This window comes from Hemitrygon akajei, chromosome 8 (genome assembly GCF_048418815.1).
Source record: "Hemitrygon akajei chromosome 8, sHemAka1.3, whole genome shotgun sequence".
Lineage (NCBI taxonomy): Eukaryota > Metazoa > Chordata > Chondrichthyes > Myliobatiformes > Dasyatidae > Hemitrygon > Hemitrygon akajei.
The window spans coordinates 138,833,493-138,859,133 of NC_133131.1; the positions used below are offsets into that span (position 1 = coordinate 138,833,493).

At 35.5% G+C, this 25,641-nt stretch overlaps 1 protein-coding gene across 8 annotated transcripts in view; it reads right to left on the minus strand.

The window, feature by feature from the left end:
- The window catches only part of mpp7a (MAGUK p55 scaffold protein 7a), a 464,536-nt gene that overhangs the window by 21,467 nt on the left and 417,428 nt on the right, over window positions 1-25,641 (minus strand). For all 8 annotated transcript variants that reach the window (XM_073054744.1, XM_073054741.1, XM_073054742.1 and 5 more), the window contains 3 exons: window positions 9,306-9,399; window positions 8,389-8,497; window positions 1,672-1,815 (listed from right to left, as the gene is read on the minus strand). In XM_073054744.1, coding sequence (XP_072910845.1) covers window positions 1,672-1,815; window positions 8,389-8,497; window positions 9,306-9,399 — 347 coding nt within the window. The remainder of the gene's footprint in view (window positions 1-1,671; window positions 1,816-8,388; window positions 8,498-9,305; window positions 9,400-25,641) is intronic.

Sequence of the window (25,641 nt, forward strand, 5' to 3'; positions counted from 1 at the left end):
GTGATCTCAGTGACTTTGAGCACCAAACCAGATGGATGGTTTTAGTATCTCAAGCTGCTGATGTTCTGGGATTTTCACACACTACAGCCTACAGAATTTACAGAGAAAGGTATAATCCAGTAAGCAGCAGTTCTGTGGAAGAAAGCACCTGGTTAGTGAGAGAGGTCAGAGGAGAATGGTCAGACTGGTTCAAACTGACAGCAACTCAAATAACTATCTGTTACAACAGTGTGCAGAAGAACAACTCTGAATGCACAGCGTGTCAAATCTTGAACTGAATGCATTACAGCAGTAGATGACCATGAATTTGTGCGCTATGGCCACTTCATTAGGTACAGGAATAACCTAACAAAGTAGCCACTGAGTGTAAATAGACAAATACCCCAGCCAGGAAAAACAGCAACTCCGTATCTACTCCATTAAGATTGGTAAGAACTTTCAACGTTTGAATGATGGAGTCCCTCATTCTTTTAAATTCGAGGAGTAAAGGCCTGTCAGTTTAATTTCTCTTTATAAGACAATCCTCTGACTTCAGGAATCAGTTTGGTGACTCTTTATTGCCGTCCTTTTATCACAGATATATCCTCCCTTAAGTTAGAAAACCAGATGCAACCTGACGTGCTTATATTTTTTGTTTTTGTTAAGGAAACCAGACTTGTCCACTGTACTATTCCAGATGCGGTCTCACTGGGGTTCTACACAAGGTTCAAGGATGGTCTGGTACATTGAAGTAACGGAATGGTGACCCAATCCATGGTTTCTCATTTCTTCAAGGTTACACATTTAAATGTTACAATATATTTATTTCAAGTCCCAGAAAATTCTGCTGAAGGAATCTATAAATGTTAACTGTTTCTCTTTCCACAGATGCTACTTGGCCTGTTTCTTTTCCAGCACTTTCTGTTTTTATTTCAGATTTCCAGCATCTACAGTTTTTGATTTTCATTGACAGGGGGAGCTTATGTGCTAGTCTGAGGCAAACAACAAAGCAGTGATCAATTTGTGGAGATATGCATGCCCTAATTTGCAACTTGGATGAATCTCTCCCCCCGCCCCCCCCCCCCAAACATGCCAGATTGTGTGTACATTAAATATCATGTGTTGTGAATTTATCTTTATTTTCAAGGATCCTTTGGCCCTGCATCTGTTGCCCTGGTGAATTAAAACAAGTCAGATTGCTACCCCCACATTTGTTTTAAGTAGTTTTATGTTCTGTGAGAATTTCACTTTCTTCTATTGTCCAAGATACCCTGAAGCATTGGAAAACTGATACACAAGTCAGTAGAAGGTACACATTTACTTCTGGAAATTATGTCCTAATACAACTCAGCAGACGTCTCTTTGTAGTTAGAGTCTAATGGGAGCTGTCCCTACAGACATGAAACTGGTCACTAATCCAACTGCACACATCATTAAGACAACATTGAAAGCCTAAAATATTTCATTGATGTAGTGTTAAACACTGAGAGTAGATTTACTTAAGGATAATTTAATGGGAGATTCACACATCTACTCTGGATCAGCTAAGACAACTGCAGGCTCACTGTTGACAAATGTGGGGAGATGTCAAGTTAACCTGTATTTACCCAAATAAACACAAACAAAAACTTATTCATCTGAATCAGCTTTGATTATAAAGATTTCAGTGGATGTAGAAACTTCAAAACATACTGTGAATGGTTTGGCAGGGCCTTTGTCATCTTTGCTTGAAATTATTTTCGCATTCTTCCTGGTTTCTCTGAGGCGTTCAAGTGATGGTGGCTTGATGAATATCACATATGGTTTAAATTCCAATGTCCTCAGATGTTTTATTGTCTGAAACATTTAAGTAGTGTAACATTTTACTTCTCAGCATATCTGGTTGCAAAAGCATATTGAAAAGTTAAATTTACCTCAAATATGCAAGCAATAAATACATTTTACAACTCGGACGACTTAGTCTTGTCACACTGGTTTATGAAAAATCACAGCGCTTTCAGACACATTTTATGTAGTTGCTGTGATAATGTTTGTGATATTGGCAAAGCTTCATTTATCATATGAAATTCATTTCCCTAAGATGATGATGGGTCTGTGGGCACTTTTAGAGTCAACTACAATACATATTATTGAAACTAAAGTCAGAAGAGGTAAGAGTGGGAATTTCCCTTTGCTGTAGGATATCTGTGAGCCCATTTGACCGTTACAATTATCTGGCAGCAATCATGGTCATTTCATGGCAATAGTAATCCTTTCCCTATGCATCCTCCCCATTCCACCACCTATTTGGTTCCCTTGTCCTTGTGTTGTCAAAAATTTCATCCTGAACCATTATTTATTAAAACAGTTTACTCTAAACTGTGTTGTAGTGGACAGTTTACACCAGGGGGTTGCTGTGCAGGTAGCTACTATCACAGATGAACATTTAGGGAATCTATATTCTAGGAAGCAGATACTGACTTATAATAATAATGTGTCAGAGTCTCCTCAGGTTAAGTACTGTTCATGGAAATGACTCCCAAGTTGTCAAGGGCTGAACAGCTGTCAAACAGCACTCAGAACTTTTTTTGTGAAGTAACTGTCTCTCACACTTTGGAGGCATGCCCTAATTCCTACTAAAAACATCTGGCATCAAGGAAAGAATACAGTGTCAGACTTCACACATAAATTTATCAACTTCCTCTTCGAGCGGCTAAGCAACATTCCAGAAGGCAGGCCTGGGACACATCTGGCTGAGGCTGTGACAATGGTAATGCTTATCTGGTCAACCTGCTCAGTCAAAACAATATTCCAGATCTGAGCAGCTGCCAGATGATGCGTAATGGTGCTTCTATCTTGCACATTCCTTCCCCTTTTCAGACGAAGGCATTTACTGCTGTAGTTGGTGCAATGTGTTGGAGATTAGAGTAAGTATTTGTTCAATTGTGTTATAGATTGGAAATGAGGGAAGAAAAATCTCCAACAATCGTCTTTTATCCTCCCGCTTTGAAGAATTAGGATTAGGTTCAGATATTTGATCAGATCCGTTATTTCCATTACATTAATTTATTGAGACTACAAAACTCCACTGTTTTTATGCTATGATACTCTGAAAGTTTCCACTATTATTCATGCCAAAGCTTGAAGTCACAAGCCTACATTTGACAGTGACGCCTGTGTTTTGCCAAATGGGAGATGTCGGCAGATTTTACAGCTTTCCAAAGCAGTTTTCACTGTGATGTGAGTGAACCATTCAAATGATGCAGAATTTTGAGAAACATGGGTACAGAACCTTCTGTACTTAACTTCTACACCAAGGGTCAGATGAAGTAAGAAATCCAAAGTGCCCCATCTTACACTTTAGTAGAGAATTGATTGTTTCAGGAACCTAATGAGGAATTACCAGTTTCTAGGAACTTTTTTCAGTGAGTAATATTACAATGAATTGATTAGCTTATCCACCATTTGTAAACTTTGGTATATGCTCAGTGACCATGCTCATTTTGTAGGTGCTATCAAATCACATCAGGACAAAATGAGATAGTGAGAACCCAGACCCAGGATATAGGAACAGTATGTTTTAAATGAAATTGGTAAACTTGCTCACTTAATTAGTTTAGTTGACAGTTGTCCGAGAATATTTATATTTTGTTGTTAATGATGAAGAAAATAAGGCGGCTAAAAACTTGTTTTTCACCCATCACAGTTCATATCCAGCAAGTGAAATACTCTAGAGTGTAGAACAAACCAAATTAACCAAGCAGACTTTATGTAGAGCACAAAAGTGAGTCGTGTGCAATATTACATTGACCTGGATATATTCCAATGTAAACTTTCCAGAGGCAATCACAATTTATCAAATACAGGATGCTACCTGGATCGCACACAGATGATGCAGAATCATCTAGACACAAAAGAATTCCAGCTCTTGTTGATTAATTTCATATACTTTTGTGTTCAAAATAAAGTTCTACAAAAATTGATTAGCCAAATTACTTAAGACCAGCAAAGCATTAATGTGGCCATTAAAAAGTCAGTTCTGAACATTTCTAATAAATCTCTGATGTGATGTAATCCCTGGATTGTATGTAAAAACAAATGTCCAAAACACTGTTTGGAGAACTTGGGACATTTTCAACAGTACTGGTTCTTTACCACCCACTAAGCTGTGACAGTCAAAACAGTTATAAAGAACAAGCATGGCAAGTAATATATGGGTCTAATCTGTTTAATTCCTGCACCTATACTATTATACCTCTGCATTAGTAAGGAATCCAGTGAAGACATAGAGTGTCTGTGCTCTGAAAGTATTAATCTAATTTCATACTCTTAATATTTTCCACATTTAGATTTTACAATTCAGGAACTTAAAATCCAGATTTCTTCTTGCCCTTATTATAATAACTAAACATGTGGGGATAACATTTTTTGCAAGGAGTGAAGTCAGGAAACTTCACCCAAATTAGTTTGAACTTGCTCCAGCCAGGCTAGGTGTCATTTCTGCTAAAATCTACTTGTGGAAACACTGGCAGAAGAACCAGCATTCATAGCTGCATTGTAGTTTGGGATCTGTACATTGCACAGCCGATCACTGGCAATTTCTCGATTGTGCTCTAGAGTGGTCTCCTCATGGAGTTCATTGATGGATGCATTATTTCCATTGATGTGCTAGAACTTACACTGGGAAATGTGCAAGCTTTCCTGCACTAATCAGATGGAGAAGAAAGGATACAAGGGAAATGGGCAAGTACAAATCAATTTACCTTGAATTTATTTATGGCATTTTCATACCTCATTTTTTCATAGGAAGAAGAGGAAGCTATTGACCCAGAGCCAGAATAGATGACAAACAGTTATAACTACTGGCTCTCAGAGTCCATTGGCTATCAGTCCATTGCCACATATTGTGCTGCTTATCTGTCAGAGGAGATCTGATCAGTCGAATTGTCTAATTCTGCTCCAGTAACATGTCTTATCACAAACAAGAAAAACTCTGCAGATGCTGGAAATCCGAGCAACACACAAAAGTGCTGGAGGAACTTAGCAGCCCAGCTAGCATCTAGGAAAAGAGTACTGTTGACGTTTTGGACCGAAACAAAAGCTGAGGAATAGATTTAAAAGGTGGGGCGGGGGGAGTGAAACACCAGGTGATAGGTGAAACTTGGAGGGATAAGAATGAAGAAAAGAGCTGGGAGGTTGATTAGTGAAAGAGACAGAAGGCCATGGAAGAAAGAAAAAGGGGAGGAGCACCAGAGGGCAGCGATGGGTGGGCAAAGAGGTAAGGTGAGAGAGGAAAAGGGGATGGGAAATGGTGAAGAGAGGGACATTAGCAGAACTTTGAGAAATCAATGTTCATGCCATCAGGTTGGAGGCTACTCAAACGGAATACAGGGTGTTGTTCCTCCAACCTAAATGTAGCCTTATCACGACAGTGGAGGAGGCCATGGATGGGCATATCGGAATGGGAATGGGAAGTGGAGTTAAAATGGGCGGCCACTGGGAGATCCTGCTTGTTCTGGTGGACAGAGCATAGGTGCTCGGCAAAGCAGTCTCCCAATCCACGTTGGGTCTCACTGATATACAGGAGGCCACACCGGAAGCACCAAACACAGTATCTGATCTCAACAGGTTCACAGGAGAAGAGTCGCCTCACCTGGAAGGACTGTTTAGGGCCCTAAATGATAGTGAGGGAGGTGGTGTAGGGGCACTTGTTCCTCTGGATAAGTGCCAGGAGAGAGATCAGTGGGGAGGGATGAATGGACAAGGGAGTCACGTAAGGAGTGATCCCTGTGGAAAGCACGAAGTTGTGGGGGATGTGCTTGTGGTGGGATCCCATTGGAGGTGGCGGACATTTCAGAGAATTATGTGCTGGATGCAGAGGGTGGTGAGGTGGTAGGTGAGGACAAGAGGAACCCTAACCCTAGTAGGGTAGTGGGTGGATGGGGTAAGAGCAGATGTGTGTGAAATGGAAATGATGCGGTTGAGGGCAGTGTTGATGGTGGAGGAAGAGAAGCCCCTTTCTTTAATAAAGGAGGACATCTTTCCCTCTCTTCCTCCACTTTCTACTTTCTGCAGGGATTGCTCAGCGATCTACTCCTCAGCTTTTCTCTCTAGTCCTGCTGAAGGGATTTGGCCCTAAATGTCGACTGTACTCTTTTCCTAGATGCTGCCTGGCCTGCTGAGTTCCTCCAGCATTTTGTGTGTGTGACATATGTTTTATGGTCTCTCACATGCTTCACTTTCCCACAATTCTCCTGCCACTCAGGAGTGTGGGAAGTGATTGGGTACTTAGCAAAGGCCTACAAAGTCACAGGGAGAATTGCAAACTCAGTAAAGGCAGCACCAGAGGTCTGAGTTAACTGAAGTTGTACCAGCCTTGTGGCACCAGTGACCAACTCTGAATGACAAACAAGTCCTGCCCAACAATCATTCTAACCAACTGCCATGGAATTCCAAGGCTGAAGTTTACATCATGCAGAATTCTGCTGATTAACTCCAAGACAGCTCACCAAGAGGACTGTGGACCCAGAAACCAATGCCATTTGAATTTAGGTTTGGTTGCATGAGGGGTAACCAGCTCAGTGAAAATTGAAGGCTAATATCTTGCATAAACCTGAGTAATCAGGCAATATAACAGCATGTGAATGCTTCTGCCAGACCTATTAAAAACTATGTCTTAGAGTGATCGTGCACTGCAGTTTTACTGGTACAGTATAGCTGCAAATATTATCCCAACAAAATTAAGCATTAAGGATTCACCTGTGATTAATGCAATTCAAAAACCATTGGAAATGACATAAGAACAGTGTTTAAAAGTTTCATTTTATTTTTATCATGTATACTTTGAAGGGCCTTCACATCTCAAAGTAATTGGTAGAAACATAGAATCTGGCTAGACAACAGAGCCAGTATTCTGGGTGTGGTTCAATCCAGCAAATCAAGTTTGAGTCAATAAAATAACTTTGGAAGTGGTTTAAGATAGTATCCTAATGGTTAGATTTTCCTGGTCGTTTCCAGTGGTTTGGATAATTCACCTGGATTGAAATGTACAACTAATTAAAGGATTTTGTTTTTGCAAAGTAGCAAGAAAATTAAGCTTTTTTTTTTGAAGAATAGTATGGAGAACATTCACTAAGAAACAAAGTTATAAAAATATACTTTGTAACTAAATTATCTTTAACATGCTTAGAATCAACACATTTTAAACTCTTTTGTTCAACATCTGAAGCAATCACTGCATGTTATTCGTTATACACAGTTCTATTTATGTTAGTCATCTCTTGGCCTTAATGGCCTATGAATTTGTGCAGCTGTCATTCGCATTCATAACCTTCCATGCAGCATTCCCAGATCTTGGCTGTAATGCGAGTTAGAACTGATCTAGGAGAAAATGAAAATCCAAAGGGACCTGTTTTTGGACTATTCACTATGCACCCTGCATTTAAGAAATACTTGGATGTGTACTGGAAGAGCTGTGACATGCAGGACTATGGATTTTGTGCAGGAAGGTGGGATGAGGATGGGTAGTCCTTTAATGGAAACAGTTGAAAGACAATTTTGTCCAAAATGTTCTGTGAATGTAAGTAGTTAATACTGCAAATAAACATCTGAAAGACTAACTCAATGCATGGAAAAACATACAGCCTAGTAAGACAACTGCTTTCAATGTGATTGCAAGAAACTTCACAGAGCTGTGGAAATGGCTCAGCACATCACAGGAACTAGCCAACCTCCTCTCTATGGACCCTGTGTTGCCTCAGTAAAACAGCCAGCATAAACAAAGACCCCACCCACCTCAGACATTTGCTCTTCTCCCCTCTCCCAACAGGCAGAAGATGCAAAAGCCTGAAAGCATGTATAACAAGGCATAAGGACTGCTTCTACTTCACATTTATCAGATCTTGAATGAAAATATGGACTCCAGGCCTCACTATCTACCTCGTTATGATCTTTCACTTTATCGTTTACCTGCACTGCAATCCACAGCACTCTTTTGATAGCATTTACACTTATTCTGCATTATTACTGTTTTACTTTATTCTAGCTCAATGCACTGTGAAATGATTTGATCTGTATAAACAGAATGCAAAACATGCTTTTCACCGTGTCTTTGTATATTTGACAAGAATAAACCAAAACACAAAAGGTTGTAAACTGGAAATCCTGTCCTCCTTCCACTTGGCTTGAATGTGAAGAAGCCATAGGAGTGAAATGGTCTTTACTGATCATTTATTTTTGTTCTCCATTACATACTGCCCGAAATTGGAACAAAACAAATAAAATGCAGTGAGGAAATCAATATATTTATTCCAATAATTGATGCTGCACAAAATAACAAATTACCATATAAATACCAGAGCTTTATCGATTTGCAAAAATGGAAAATCCAAAAACAGTCTCTTGTGCTTTATAAGGAATATGCCTACTTACTGGACATTGTACATCCAACAAGCACACTTTATTCTTTGCCATGACAGATCGAACAGAATCAATGCTTGTTCCATACAAGTTCCCTCTGTATTCCCCATGTTCAATAAATCTGGGGAAAAATAAAATTATTAGCTTTTGACACATCCTTTTTAAAAGTATGCTCTTATTAATAAAAGTTAAAAGTTAAAGTCTGTCCCAAGCCTTACAGGCTCATCAGGCCGCTGCTTATGCCGGTTTCCGTGGCGTGAAGTGACTGAGAGTACGAGACTCCCCCCGGATAGGATGCCAGTCTATCGCGAAGTTAACCCCCAGCATTTTGCCAGTACCCGTTTTCAGTTGGGTGGACTGAAGCAACGTGTGGTTAAATGCCTTGCTCAAGGACACAATACGCTGCCTCGACTAAGGCTCGAAGTCACGTCCTTCAGATCGCTAGTCCAACGCCTTAACCACTTGGCCACGTGCCACACTCTTATTAATAAGCTGAATTACAATGCAGGCAAACATTTTTCATTGTCACAGTAGACAACGAACTTAGAAAAAAAGTCAAATAAATTCAAAACCTAGCATGAAGGGAAAATGTAGAGCAAGGCAACATACTGCCTTTGTTCATGACAGCAGAAATAAATAAACATTACTTTCATGGAGTACACCAAATTATTTTTCAAGTATGGAATTGCTTTATGATAAAAATGATGCAAAGCTTAAGAATTTATACTAGATCAAATAATATCAACAGTTTATTTATACCATGCCTTTAATGGAGTAAAAATTCCAAAATCAGTGACATTTAACTTGCTGAGCAATTGCATGTTTTCCCAAGTAACCTATTGTTCAAATATTCCAATACTTTTCATCACTGCATCAGAAAATTTCCAGATGTGCTGGCATGAAACAGTGTGTGCCATTTTTCAACTTACTTGTTATTTTGTACATCTGTCTCAAACAAGTGCTTGGAAATAAAATTATATTCCACTCCGTCAGTTTCCTGGCTTCTTTTTGGCCTTGTTGTATCTGTGGATCACCAAACACAAAGATAAATATCTTTACGATTGTCAATTTTAAATTAGCTACTCAAATTCAGGGTTAGGTAGACACAAGGGCAACTACCGGTGAAGATTACCTTTCATAAAGTCTGAAAATATTAAACCCTCACAAATACTAAACAAGTTGCTTGCAATTGAATATTGTATAATCAAAACAAAAAATTTAAAGTTTGATTTCTACTTTGTTGGAACATTTGGCAATCATGTCAGTTCACAGAAATGTAATTAAAGCACTTGAAAATTTCTGCAAGATGTTGTATCCAGAGAGCTCCTAAATTGGTATAAATTACAGATGACATATTACCTTGTTTAATCCAGCATTATGGATAGTATAAACCAAGCTGTGTTCAATGGTCTAATTTTGAAGTCACCATCACTGGATGCTATTCAGAAATATGGCAAAATGTCATTTTATTTCCCGCCACAGTCATTTTTTAAGCCAAGATATGAGGCAGAGCAATGGCATTTTATGCAGAAGATTGAAAACCTTTTTCCTCTATTTCTCATAATGTCGGGATGGCTACAAAATTGGACAAGTAGGAACATAACCAGACCTAGAAACGAAACTACTGCTGGTTTAAATGTAATTGTTTTCCATTTTCACCTCTCAAATAACATGGCTGAACTGCATTCCTTTTGTAAAAGTGTTTTGTGCTTGGTACATAAGTGAAAAAAAATTCAAGAGAGATTCTAGAGGCTCTTTTTACATGTCCTGAATATTTTAACTTGCAATTTTTTGAAGTCAGAAAGACAGCATCACATTTCATTAAATATTTCATAACTGCTCCTGGCAAATGCATCATGCTTTTAGTAGAACTGACTCCTGTATAAAATACCACAGACTAACCAATTCTCTTGTGATTAACAGTACAAGTAAATAGCTACAAAAATGGCCAAATGACAATAAAAAAAGTGACATTTTGAATATGCAAAGTTAATGTCATAATGCACAAAGGAATGATTTTATAACCAAAAAAACGAAAGATTGGCTTGCTGCCTTTATTCCTTGATCAATCATGCAGCATAACAAATCATTATTACACTATGGAAAATTAAGTTTCTGAGCCCTGCCTGGTTTATTTTTATTGCTTTAGCAACCAAAAATCCATCAGGGAAATAAATATCACCCATTCTTCTTCTTGCTTTTGGAATTAGGTGCAACTTCACAAATTCTCACATTTTGCAAGTGGCATTTTCCACAATTTTAATGGGCATAAAGTTGTAGGGTGGGTAATATATAAACAAACACTTAAAACAAGCCCATAACCCCTTATAATTGTTAGCAATGCTTCAAACAAGACACCGTTTCATTACTTAAAATCTTATTTTAATTGAGACATCTTTAAAAGTTTTTAAGTCTTGTTAGCACACTATTTATGGAACTTCTAAGATGTACATAAAACACTGTTTATTCTGGCCCCACACTTGGAGGTTCCAGGTTGAAATCGAGATGCAACTGAGGTTCAGTCTGTGCACATACACAGATGTAAAACAACATCTCATGACGGAACGTCCAGTTCTTTCATTGTGCTTACAGACTTACTTGTCATGTTGTTGTTATTGTTTCAGAGATCTCGCCATCTGCAAACAGACTGAATTTCCCAACATTACAACAAAGGGTACACATTGGGATAACATTCACTGAAGATAAACTGCTTTTCAGAGTCTCAGAGACTATTGCAGTTTTCCTATTAATACTGTACTGCCAATTGTTGTTAACTGAGTAGTTCCAAATGCTTTAATTTGTAATGTAACAAACAGAACTTCAAACCAGTCTCTCCTTTTTTGTTCACTGCTATATCACATACAACACATTTTAAAACAAATTTTAAAAACACAACTCGTACAAGAAGGTAGCAAAATACTGCAATCTCAAAAGAAATAATGAAAATTAAAAGAACCAGTCAGAATATTCAATGATATGGTGTCGAGAGGTCTCAAGATGGCACTTATGGAGTGAAGCGGTTTTAGGCTTTGCTTCAAACCTTTTACTCTTTTTTAACCTACAAACACCCCTAATTGATCTTTTTATACCTATTCTAAAGGGGTTTAAACATATGAATTTTTTTTTAACTTTGAATCACTTTCAACTTGCTGAAATGTCTAAAGCAAAGGAATCGAAACAGATGAAAGAAACGATAACTTTAGAAGCAATTGCGAATCTTATGGACGACAGACTTGGAAAACTGGAGAATAAATTAACCGCAAAGCTTTCTACGTTTGATAAAATTTTAAAGTCATTTGATGTAAAACTTCAAGCACTTACACTGGAATCACAAAAACAACAAGCAAGTATTTTAGTTCTTGAAGAAGCTGCTCGCCAGAGAGATGGTATAATTGAAACTTTGCAACAACAGCAAACTTAGACTTCTCAACAGATGGATCGTTATAAATCTAAAATCACCGATCTTGAAAACCGCTCTAGAAGACAAAATCTTCGGCTAATTGGGATTCTGGAAAAATTTGAGAATGGCGATCTTACTGTTTTCTTTTCCAAATTTTTAATGGATGTCTTTGGCTCAGAAGTACTGGATTCCCCTCTAATAATCGACCGTGCACATCGCATTTCTCATTTTCATTCAGATTCAAGTTTGAAACCACAACAAGTTATTCTCCGGATCCATTACCCTCATACCAAAGAACGTTTGATTCGGGCTGCACGGAAAAAGGGTATGATCAGCTTTCAAGATTTTAAATTCCGTATTCTGGAAGATTACAGTCCCGAAGTCTTAAGGGCAAGAATGGCTTTTAAATCGGTTATGTCGGAAGTTCATCAGAAAGGCTACAAGCAAGCGCTGTTATTTCCAGCTCATCTGAGAGTTTCTCTCGAAGACGGAACTTATCGGCTGTTCAAATCTCCAGCGGATGCTCAAAGATTTCTGGAAGAATAACATTTTACCGGGTTGACTAATGTAATAATTAGTCTATAGATTTGGATCTTTTATAAAATGATGGTTTTTTTTTACTATGTATGGCTTACATGTATTTTTTTACACTGTAAAAGTTAGTTTTTGGTTTATTCTGAGTTTGTTATATTTTCATATTATTAATCTGTTAGTTTTGATAGTAATTTACTAGGATATTCTTCTAAGTTCGTATATACTTTTTTATATTTTTAACATTTAAATATTAAGATTTAAAAAAAAATAAAATGTCGTTTCTTCTTCCCGAAAGGCTTTAGTGCTTGGAATGTCACATCTGTTTTGATGTGTTTGAATAAGTTTTAAACTTTCTTTTAAAACACTAATTCAGTATTATTCATCTATGGGTTTTATCATTTTAATTTATATCTTTAATAGTCCTTTTGTTTTATATATAATACTAACTTTATATTTTAATTTTTGTCATACCAACCCTTTCTTATAATATGGGTGGTTTGTATCTTTTATTCAACTTTTTTTTGTTTGAGTTGCCGTCTTGAGACATGGGGGTAATTTTAGTGTTAGATTGCTTGCTTGCCTCTTTTTGGCTTTTTTCCTGGGGTTTTGAGGATGGAGAGAGGGGGATTTTTCTTCACTCTTTTCTTTTTGCTTGCTTTATGCTTAGTTTTACTACATGGGCTCATATGAAACTACAAAAATGGTTGCAGTGTCGTGACTTCCGGTTCCTCCTTGAACTTACTTTCCTCTTCCGGATTCACAAGTTCATCTTTTTTTTTAACCTTATGTGTTAATTGTAATAAATATTGTCAATATGGATAGGGTTATTAATTTTGTTTCTTGGAATACTAATGGTTTAAATCATCCGATTAAACGGAAAAAAATATTCGAAGTATTCCATAGAATGAATGCTAATGTTATCTTTGTACAAGAGACTCATGTAAGGAAGGTGGATAGTCAATGCTTTTTTAGGTTTTGGAAAGACCAACAATATCACTCAAATTCTCAAGCCAAAGTAAGAGGCGTTTCCATTTTTATAGATTCTTCAACCTCCTTTATACACCATGAAACAATTTCAGACCCACAAGGTAGATTTTTGATTATTACTGGTTTACTTTTTAATCAAAAAGTTGTTTTAGTTAATGATTATGCTCCAAATACTGATTGTCCTGAATTTTTAAGTGTCTATTTACATCCTTTCCTAATTTGAATCAGTACAGACTGATAATGGGTGGGGATTTTAACTGTTGTTTAAACTCTTCGATGGATAGGTCCAAGCCCATACAAGTTCTTCCGAATAAATCGGCCTCTCTTATCAATTCCTTTATGACTGATTCAGCAATTTGCGAAATTTGGCGTTTTCTACACCCCAATGACAAAGAGTTTTCATACTTTTCTCATGTTTATCATAATTATTCAAGAATTGATTACTTTTTCATTGATCAATGTTTACTTACAGATGTTATCGATTGTAAATATGACTCTATTACCATTTCTGATCATGCACCTTTGAAGTTATCTATTAAGATAATGGATTGATCTATTAATGCTAAATCCTGGAGGTTCAACTCTATTTTATTGCAGGACTTAGACTTCGTTAATTTTATTAAACAACAAATTGATTTGTTTCTCTTAACAAATTCTACAGCAGAGATCTCTAGTGGAATTTTATGGGACACTTTTAAAGCATTTATTCGTGGACAGATTATTTCATACTCTGCTGGAGTTAGGAAACGAACTAATTCTAAAATACTAACATTGGTTGATAAAATCAAAGCAATTGATAAGATTTATTCAGTGACCCCCAGCAAAGAACTTTATAAAGCAAGAGTGGAACTTCAAATGGAGCATAGTTTATTATCCTCTTCAATTGAAAATCAGTTAATTAAGTCTTGAACCCAGTTTTATGTATATGGAGATAAGTCTGGTAAATTATTGGCTAATCAATTGAAAACTGCTTCGGTTAAACGACAGATTACTAGGATTCGTAAACAAGATGGCATTCTGACGATCGACCATAAAGAGATAAATAAAGCCTTTCAAGATTTTTATAATTCCTTATATCAATCAGAATTTGCTAAGGATTCTTCTATAATAGATGAATTTTTAAGGAAATTGAATATTCCAAAATTAACAGTAGAGGATAGTGTATTCTTAGATACACCTATCATGGAAATTGAAATAAAAAAGGCTATTTTTTCCAATGAATTCCGGTATAGCTTCTGGTCCAGATGGTTACTCTGCAGAATTTTAAAAATCTTTTTCCTCTATACTTTCTCCTTGGCTTTGTAAAATTTTTTAAAGATGCATTAATTATAGGCAAATTTCCACAATCTTTTTATGAAGCTTCTATTTCTTTAATTCTTAAAAAAGATAAAGACCCTATTGAATGTGCATCCTATCGGCCTATATCCTTGTTGAATACGGATTTTAAGATTTTTAGTAAAATTTTGGCTACTAGATTAGAAAATATATTACCTCGAATCATTTCTGAAGATCAGACTGGATTTATTAAAAATCGCTATTCATCTTTTAACATTAGAAAATTAATTAATATTATCTATACTCTTTCATCCAAAATAGATAGATAGATAGATAGATACTTTATTCATCCCCATGGGGAAATTCAACTTTTTTCCAATGTCCCATACACTTGTTGTAGCAAAACTAATTACATACAATACTTAACTCAGTAAAAAAAATATGATATGCATCTAAATCACCATCTCAAAAAGCATTAATAATAGCTTTAAAAAGTTCTTAAGTCCTGGCGGTAGAATTGTAAAGCCTAATGGCATTGGGGAGTATTGACCTCTTCATCCTGTCTGAGAAGCATTGCATCGATAGTAACCTGTCGCTGAAACTGCTTCTCTGTCTCTGGATGGTGCTATGTAGAGGATGTTCAGAGTTATCCATAATTGACCGTAGCCTACTCAGCGCCCTTCGCTCTGCTACCGATGTTAAACTCTCCAGTACTTTGCCCACGACAGAGCCCGCCTTCCTTACCAGCTTATTAAGACGTGAGGCGTCCCTCTTCTTAATGCTGCCTCCCCAACACGCCACCACAAAGAAGAGGGCGCTCTCCACAACTGACCTATAGAACATCTTCAGCATCTCACTACAGACACTGAATGACGCCAACCTTCTTAGGAAGTACATTCGACTCTGTGCCTTCCTGCACAAGGCATCTGTGTTGGCAGTCCAGTCTAGCTTCTCGTCTAACTGTACTCCCAGATACTTGTAGGTCTTAACCTGCTCCACACATTCTCCATTAATGATCACTGGCTCCATATGAGGCCTAGATCTCCTAAAGTCCACCACCATCTCCTTGGTCTTGGTGATATTGAGACGCAGGTAGTTTGAGTTGCAGATGCTGAAAAAGCATTTGATAGAGTTGAATGGCCGTATTTATTTAATACGATGCAGCATTTTAATTTTAGTTCAAAATTTATATCATGGATTAAATTAATATATTATAAACCCTTGGCTTCTGCTTTTACCAATAATCAAAGGTCTCCTTTTTTTTCAGTTATTCCGTGGTACAAGGCAAGGATGTCCTTTAAGTCCTTTACTATTTGACATTGCTTTGGAACCTTTGGCTATAGCGATTCGTGAATCGCCTAATATTTTAGGTATTACTCGTGGGGAGGGGACGTATAAGTTATCATTGTATGCTGATGATTTGTTACTATACATATCCGACCCTGAAAGATCTATTCCTGCTATTTCGTCCTTGCTGGCTCAGTTTAGTAACTTTTCTGGTTATAAATTGAATTTTAATAAGAGTGAATTATTTCCATTAAATATGCAAGTTCCAATTTATAAACATTTACCATTTAAAGTTGTTACAGATTATTTTACTTATTTAGGTATTAAAATTACTTTAAAAAAAAGATTTAAAGTTAACTTTTTACCCTTAATTGACCAAATTAAGCAACTTGCTATCAGGTGGTCTCCGCTATCTTTGTCATTGGTTGGTAAATTAATGCTATTAAGATGATGGTATTACCCAAATTCTTATATTTATTTCAAGCATTACCAATTTTTATTCCTAAATCTTTTTTTGATATTATTGACTCCAAAATATCTTCCTATCTGTGGCAGAATAAAAATCCTAGACTAGGCAAAAAATATTTACAGAAGCCTAAGAACGAGGGCGGTTTGGCTTTGCCAAACTTGAGATTTTACTATTGGGCAGTTAATATACGATATTTAATATTTTGGACACAAGAATTGACTACAGCTGCTTGCCCACAATGGGTAAATTTGGAATGTAAATCTGTACAAGGCTTCTCATTGTTTTCAATCTTAGGATTTTCACTTCCTTTTTCTTTATCTAATTTGAATAAACAAATAACTAATCCAATAGTCAAATATACATTACGAATTTGGTTTCAATTTCATAATTTTTTTGGTTTTAATAAGTTTATTTTATCATGCCCTATAATATCTAACTATTCTTTTCGGCCCTCTCTTATGGATCAAGCTTTTCTTTTATGGAAAACAAGACGTATAACATGTTTTCGTGATCTGTTTTTGGATGATAGCGTTATGTCCTTTGAACTGCTATCTAATAAATATAATTTACCTAAAACCTATTTTTTTTAAGATATTTGCAAGTTAGAAATTTTTTGTACAATGAATTACAGTCCTTTCCGAAACTATGTCCATTGGACATTACGGAAAGGATTTTAGCTCTGAACCCTTGTCAAAAGGGTTTAGTAGCTGTTATTTATAATATGATCATGAAAATACAGCCAGAAATATCAGAAAAAATTAAGAAAGAATGGGAAGAAGAACTTCATTGTCTTATATCCACTGAGCAGTGGGAGAAAATTTTACTATTAGTCAATTCGTCCTCTATTTGTGCTAAACATACCCTAATACAATTTAAGGTTGTACATAGAGCTCATATGTCTAAGGATAAACTTGCTCGCTTTTACTCTCATGTTAATCCAACCTGTGACAGATGTCATTCTGATGATGCTTCATTGACCCATATGTTTTGGTCTTGCCCTTGTTTGCAAAACTACTGGAAAGATATTTTCAGTATTATTTCAAGAGTTTTAAATATCAATCTCCAACCACATCCTTTTACTACAATTTTTGGTTTACCAATGGTGGATAATAGTCATTTATCCTCTTCATCTCGACGAATGATTGCATTTGTTAAATTAATGGCTAGAAGATCTATTTTATTGAATTGGAAAGAAATTAATCATCCAACTATATTTCAGTGGTTTTCTCAAACTATCTCTTGTTTGAGCTTAGAAAAAATTAGAAGTGTTGTTTTTGATCCTTCAGTTAAATTTGAAGAAACTTGGAGACCATTTATTCAACATTTTCATATGAGTTAAATTGTCTTTTCCTAAACCTCACTTTGATTATCCTTAATTATTTGGATGGAGGTTCGGAGTTATTGGCACTACTGTATGTATTTAACATTATGCAATGGCCCATATTGGTTAGTGTTTTTTTTTCTCTTTTTTTGGGGGGTTTCTTTTTTTTTCTTTTTGTCTCTTTTGTTCATAAATACCATGAGTTTGGGAGGCTATATATATTGACTATTATATAGTTGAATGTCTACTTAAAATATTAATTATGTACTCTCAAACACTTTGTATTCATGTTTCATTTATGTTTGTTTAAAAAATTAATAAAAAGATTTAAAAAGAAAGATATGGTGTCACTGAGGTCTGGAAAAGAAAATGAATTCAAAGGAAAAATTCACAGGAAAATAAAAGTTCCAGCTATGTTAAAAAATTAACAGGCTGAAGATGCCAGTAAGTATTAGAATTTTTATGGTCTGTTTTGTTTAATTTTACAACTGTTAACTTTTAACTGTAGTCTTCGTTGATTCGACTATATAATATTCCGAAAAGCTCTGTTCAATTGTACAAATCAGATTTGAATTTTACTTGTTGACTTGGATGCATCACAGAAGTGGTGCTTGACTCTATGGAAAGCATTCTGCTCCTAAAATCCAGAGTCTTCTGCTCTGAACACAAAATAAATTCAGGTCATAGCCATACTTCAATTAATCTCCACAAATTGTTACTTTGTTGTTAGCAATTAGAGCCTAGAATCAGCTGCAAATGAGCTAAGGGCTCATTTAGCAAGGACTAAAATCTGTGCTGAAATAACTCCCAAAATATATAAATGATAATCAATACAACAAAGAACTACCAAAACTAAATTTTCATTTTAAAACTAAATGAACATTAAAAGATTTTATGTTACATGTAGAGGAGGATTAAACTACTGCATTTTGGGTAGACGATAGAATTATTGAGAACCATTGCTTGTAAATGATATGGAATGACACTGATAACAGGTGCTAGTATATGCAATAAAGCTCTCCTTAGTTCACAGCCTGAGCTCTGTAAAGGGTTAGTCTATTTAGCTGATTGAGAAACATTGCATTTATAAAGATGGTGATGTAACTGAGACAATGCATTTTAGAGAAACAACAATGTAGCACCCCTACAGAACGAAGCTGCACTTCTGTAGTATTTTGGTGCTCTGTCATTATAATAGAAGAATCCTCAAGTCTGTTGTAACATGCACTTCACATTTACAAGAAAGCAATCTTCAGATCGTCAGAGTAATATGGATTCCTGATTTATCTTCTTTCTCCATGGCTGAATGATCATGCTTTTGTCTAAGAAGAATGCAAGTCCAGCACCAACTCAGAACCTATAATCAAGTTTGACACTCGAATGAAATTCTGTGAAACTACTGGGCTGTTTGTGAACACTGGCTTTTTTTAAAATATATTAAACCATGGCCTCAACTGTGTTCTGATGGATATAAAAGATCCTCTGCAGTTTTCAAAGCAGAGCTGAATACCCCCTCATTGTTCTTGCCTACATTTTTGCCATCAATTAATAGCAGAATTTCTGGATGTTCACTGATTCTGTGGAGATGTTTATGAAAAAACTGGCTACCAAACCTCTTGCATAACAGGGACTCAAACATGACTGTATTTCTTTTCTGAGAATTTAAAGTAAATTTGAAAATGTACGTTAATTAAAAATTTTATTTTTCATTTATTTTATTTAGTACCAGGCCAACAACCCTGCACTGCCCAATTACACCCATGGGGCCAATTAACCTACCGCCCTGTATGGGTTTGGAAAGTGGGAGGAAAGTGAAGCACCTGGAGGAAACCCACACAGTCACAGGGAGAACATACAAACTACAGACAGCTGTGGAATTGAACCCAGGTCACTGGCACTGTACCATCATGCAGTCACATGCAATCATGTTCTGTCAATGAACACCACCATCTCCCTCCCAAGACTGCTTCCACTCAAAATCACTGGGTGATAGTGTGAATGTTCATCTTTCCTCAACAATAGACTTCAAGGGGGACGTCACGTGATGACGTAGGATCGAGACGCTGGAACCCAGCTCTCCCGTAAAAAGTTAATAAATTAATGTCTAAATGAAGAAAAGTTAGTCAGTATCTTCTAAAAGTTACTTATAAACTACTCCGGACTGTGTCAAGCAATGCCTCAAAGAAGGAAGATGAAGAAAACTAATACCGGGAAGATTACGCAAGTTGGAACAAGAGCGGGGCCCACGTCTGCCGAGGAACCGCGGTCTCAGGTACGTTGTGCCACCGGCGAGGCGGAACAAGAGACCGCGGCAACAATGGCCATTCCTGAAGGGAAGGGTCATCGTGAATTGCGCAAACCCGAAGGACGGAGCATGCGCAAACGGGAGCAACAAGAACTACAAAGCCCAGCTACCACTGCAACTGAAAGTGACAGTGAATCGGAGGGAGAGTCAAATGTCTCGGAAAGATCAGATGAAGAAGAAGCTAAAAGTCCTTCTAGAAATATAGAAAAGACTTTGAGGCAAATAATGCGTAAATTAGACACATTAAAAATAATTAAAAATAATCAAAAAAGACTCGAAAAAAAAATGACCAAAATGGAGATTATGCTTGATAAAATGACAAAGAGACAGGAAAAAATGGAAAAAAGAATTACGGACTTGGAAACTACAACGGAGGACATGGTTGAAAGAATGGACAAAATAGAAAATGAAAATGCTGCTTGGGCATCAGAAAGAAAACAATTTATGGAACAAATTGATAAGCTTGAAAATTTCAGTAGACGAAATAATATTAAAATTGTTGGACTTAAAGAAGATATAGAAGGAGAAGACCCAATAAATTTTTTTCAAAAATGGATCCCTGAAAAGTTGGAAATGGAAGGAGAAATTCCAATTGAGATCGAAAGGGCTCATAGATCCTTAAGGCCAAGACCTCGAGCTGATCAAAACCCACGATCAATTTTGATAAAATGCTTACGATACCAAGACAAAGAAAAGATCCTGAAGGCTGCTGCCCAAAGTGCCAAAAATAGAAACGGGCCATTGATGATAGCAGGAAAACCAGTCCTTTTTTACCCTGATATAAGTCACAACCTGTTGAAGAGGAAGAAGGAATTTAACCCAGTGAAAAAAGCCTTATGGGTAAAGGGTTACAAATTTACAATGCGTCATCCAGCAACACTGATAATTTTTTTGGAGGAAGGAAAAAAATTTTTTCCCGATTATCGAAAAGCGGAGGAGTTTGTACAAGATCTTCCATCTATTCGCTATGAAGATAGACCCAACGAACAGAATTGATGGACATTTATGGATATTATAGAAAAGGGGAGCAAAATTTTAGAAATACTAAATGAGAATGGTATTTCTTTTTTTTTTCTCTTCTTATACATATACGTTTTTGTGTTGCGGGGGGGCTGGGGAGCTTTGGATCGGTTACTGCGGGATTCACGTGTGTAATCATGGCGGTTGCCATGACCCGTACAGCAGAGGGGGGTAATGTTGTGTTATTTTTCCACAACATTAGTAGGGGGGTATTTTGTTTTTTTCTTTATATTTTAATTTTCTTCTATCTTTTAGCCTGGATGATTGGTGGGAACACACATAGCAACACGGAGATTTTTATAAAGATTTCCCAAGATACCATGAAAGTGGAAAGATTAGGTATTATTATAGATTGGAATAATATAATAAAAAAAAATAATGACTAATCTACTAAACTTTTTAAGTTTTAATGTTAATGGGCTTAATGGGCCAGTAAAAAGAAAAAGAATTTTAACATATATTAAAAAAATGAAAACAGATATAGCTTTTTTACAAGAAACTCATTTAACAGACACAGAACACCAGAAATTAAAAAGAGACTGGGTTGGAAATGTTATTGCAGCTTCATTTAATTCAAAGGCGAGAGGAGTTGCAATTTTGGTTAACAAAAATCTACCAATTAAAATACAAAACATATTAATTGATTCGGCGGGGAGATATCTAATTATACACTGTCAAATTTTTTCAGAACTATGGACCCTTATGAACATTTATGCACCAAATGAAAATGATGTAAAATTCATACAGGAGGTCTTTTTGAATTTGGCCAACGCACATGATAAAATATTAATAGGTGGAGATTTTAATTTTTGTCTAGATCCAGCTTTAGATAGATCAACAAAGGTTGTTACAAAATCAAAAGCAGTAAAATTAACTCTATCATTGATGAAAGACTTAAATCTGATTGATATATGGAGAAGAATTAATCCAAAAGAAAGAGATTATTCATTTTATTCAAATAGACATAAAACATACTCAAGGATAGACTTTTTCCTATTATCAACAAATATTCAAGATAGAGTGAAAAATGTGGAATATAAAGCAAGAATACTGTCAGATCATTCTCCTTTAATAATGACAATGATAATGACAGATAAAGAGGAATCAGTTTATAGGTGGAGATTTAATTCAATATTATTAAAACGTCAAGACTTTTGTGATTTTATGAAAAAACAGATTCAGTTCTTTTTAGATATAAATTCACATTCAGTTGATGATAAATTTATAGTGTGGGAAGCAATGAAGGCATACTTGAGAGGTCAGATAATAAGTTATACTTCTAAAATTAAGAAGGAATATATGATAGAAATAGATCAATTGGAAAAAGAGATTACGAAATTAGAAAAAGAATCCCAAAGAAATATGACAGAAGAAAAACGAAGACAACTCATTAACAAGAAGTTACAATATAATACGCTCCAAACATATCGAACGGAAAAAGCAATTATGAGAACTAAACAAAGATATTATGAACTAGGTGAAAGATCACAAAGTTCTTGCATGGCAGCTAAAAACAGACCAGACTTCTAAAACAATAAATGCAATTCGAACAAGAGTAAATAAAATTACTTATAAACCTTTAGAAATTAATGAAGCTTTTAAGAATTTTTACTCTGAGTTGTACAAATCAGAATCACAAAATGACAATGTCAAGATAGAAAGGTTTCTATCACAAATAACTCTTCCAAAATTAAATACGGAAGAACAGAAGGGATTAGATATGCCTTTTACATTGAAAGAGGTCGAAGAAGCCCTAGGATCACTTCAAAGTAATAAATCTCCAGGAGAAGATGGTTTTCCGCCTGAATTCTATAAAAAGTTTAAAGATTTATTAATTCCTCCTCTTATGGAGTTAATACGCCAAGCGGAAAGAACGCATAAACTTCCAGAATCCTTTTCGACAGCCATTTTAATAGTATTGCCAAAAAAAGATAGAGATCCTTTAAAGCCATCATCATATAGACCGATTTCTTTATTAAATACTGATTATAAAATAATAGCAAAAATCTTATCTAATAGATTATCTAAATGCTTACCAAAATTAGTACATATGGATCAAACAGGATTTATTAAAAATAGACAATCAGCAGATAATGTAACTCGCTTATTTAGTATAATTCATTTAGCACAGAAGAGGGAGGAAATGAGCGTGGCAGTTGCTTTAGATGCAGAAAAAGCATTTGATAGATTGGAGTGGGATTTTTTATTTAAGGTATTGGAAAAATACGGATTAGGAGTATCCTTTATAAAATGGATTAAAACCTTAAATACTAATCCCAAAGCTAAAGTAGTGACAAATGGTCAGATTTCAACACCATTTCAGTTAACAAGGTCAACTAGGCAAGGTTGTCCATTATCACCTGCTTTATTTGTGTTGGCGATAGAGCCATTAGCTGAACTGATCAGAATGGACCCAGATATTAAGGGTTTTAGAGTTAACCAAGAAGAATACAAGATCAACTTATTTGCTGATGATGTTCTACTTTATCTAACAAACCCATTGCAATCGTTGCGTAAATTATCCTATAGATTAGAAGAATATGGGAAAGTATCAGGTTACAAAATAAACTGGGACAAAAGTGAAATTTTACCTCTTACTAAAGGAGACTATAATCAATGTCGATCAATAACCCAGTTTAGATGGCCGGCAAATGGTATAAAATATTTAGGTATAAGAGTCGATAATGATATAAAGAACATATACAAATTAAATTATTTACCACTATTGAAAAAAATTCAAGAAGATCTTGATAAATGGATGGTATTACCAATAACATTAGTAGGTAGAGTAAATACCATAAAAATGAATATATTCCCTAGATTACAATACTTATTTCAATCACTACCAATACAATTACCCCAGAAGTTTTTTCAAGAGCTGAATAAATATGTGAGGAAGTTTCTTTGGAAAGGTAAGATGTCAAGAATATTGTTGGAAAAATTGACATGGAAATTTGAGCTAGGAGGGTTACAACTTCCAAATTTTAAGAATTATTATAAAGCAAATCAACTTAGATTTATTGCATCCTTTTTTGAGAAAGACAAACCGGCGTGGATCAGAATAGAACTAGATAAAATAGGAGAAAACATACCAGAAGACTTTATATATAAATGGGAATCTAAATGGATACGGGAAAAGAAAGAATCTCCTATATTAAAACATTTGATTGATTTATGGAATAAGATAAATGTTGACGATGAGACAAAGAAATCCTTATTAGCAAAGAGATCTTTAATCCAAAATAGACTTATTCCTTTTACAATGGATAATCAACTTTTATATAATTGGTTTCAAAAAGGGATTAGATATATAGGAGATTGTTTTGAAGGAGGTATATTAATGTCATTTGATCAATTAAAGAATAAATATAAAGTATCAAACAACACTCTTTTTTGTTACTTTCAACTAAGGGCTTATTTAAGAGAAAAGCTAGGTCAAACAATGTTACTACCGAAACCCAATGAAATAGAAACTTTAATTCAAAAAGGAAAGATTAAAAAATTTATCTCTTGTATGTATAATTTGATTCAAAAACAGGCAATTAAACAAGGAGTCCATAAGTCAAGACAAAAATGGGAAAGTGATTTGAATATCAAAATTGAAGAAAAAAACTGGTCAAGACTATGTCTTGAGAGTATGACAAATACAATAAACGTTCGATTAAGATTAGTGCAATACAATTTTTTACATCAACTATATATTACACCACAAAAAATAAACAAATTAAACCCAAATCTATCTGATCAGTGTTTTCGATGTAACCAAGAAATTGGTACTTTTTTACATTCTACTTGGTCTTGCTCCAAAATTCAACCTTTTTGGACAAATTTAAGAGTTTTACTGGAACAAATCATTGGAATACAACTTCCACACAACCCAACATTACTTTTACTAGGTAATATTGAAGGGATAAAACCGATATCCAGATTGAATAAATATCAGAAAGAATTTATAAAAATTGCATTGGCAGTAGCCAAAAAAGCTATTGCAGTGACTTGGAAATCGGATACATATCTAAGTATAGATCGTTGGAAGAACGAAATTTATGGCTGTATTCCACTTGAAAAAATCACTTACAATTTAAGAGATAAATATGAAACATTTTTGAAAATTTGGCGCCCTTATTTACAAAAGACAGGATTAAATATATAGGTGCTCCGAAGATGAAATAATTGGTTACTTGGGGAAAGAAATAAATGCATACACTAAAGTTATTACGAACTCCGTGGAGCGTGTGGGGATCTTCCAATATCCAGGCATTCCTTTTTTTTTTCTCTTTCTTTTTTTTTAGGGATGTTAGGGGGGAGGGGTTAAGGGGAGGGGGGCTGGGTAACATTTTTTTTTCTCATACACTTTTATTTTGTAACTATTTGAAAACAATAAAAAAAGTTTAAAAAAACAATAGACTTCAAATCATAATTCCCAAAAAACGTCTCCATCACTGCAAACTGCTATCCCATCTCCAACCTCCCAAATCTGTCCTTATATTTCTCTAAGCCACATAACTGAATCCAGAAAATCAGATGTCTTCTCCTGAACTGCTTTAATCAGAATAACAAATTACATCCTTATTTCCTCATTTTTTTTCAATGTATCCTCTGACTTCGACATAGTTGATCACATTATCTTCCTTCAGCAACTCTCTGTTCTCATATCACAGGCTGAA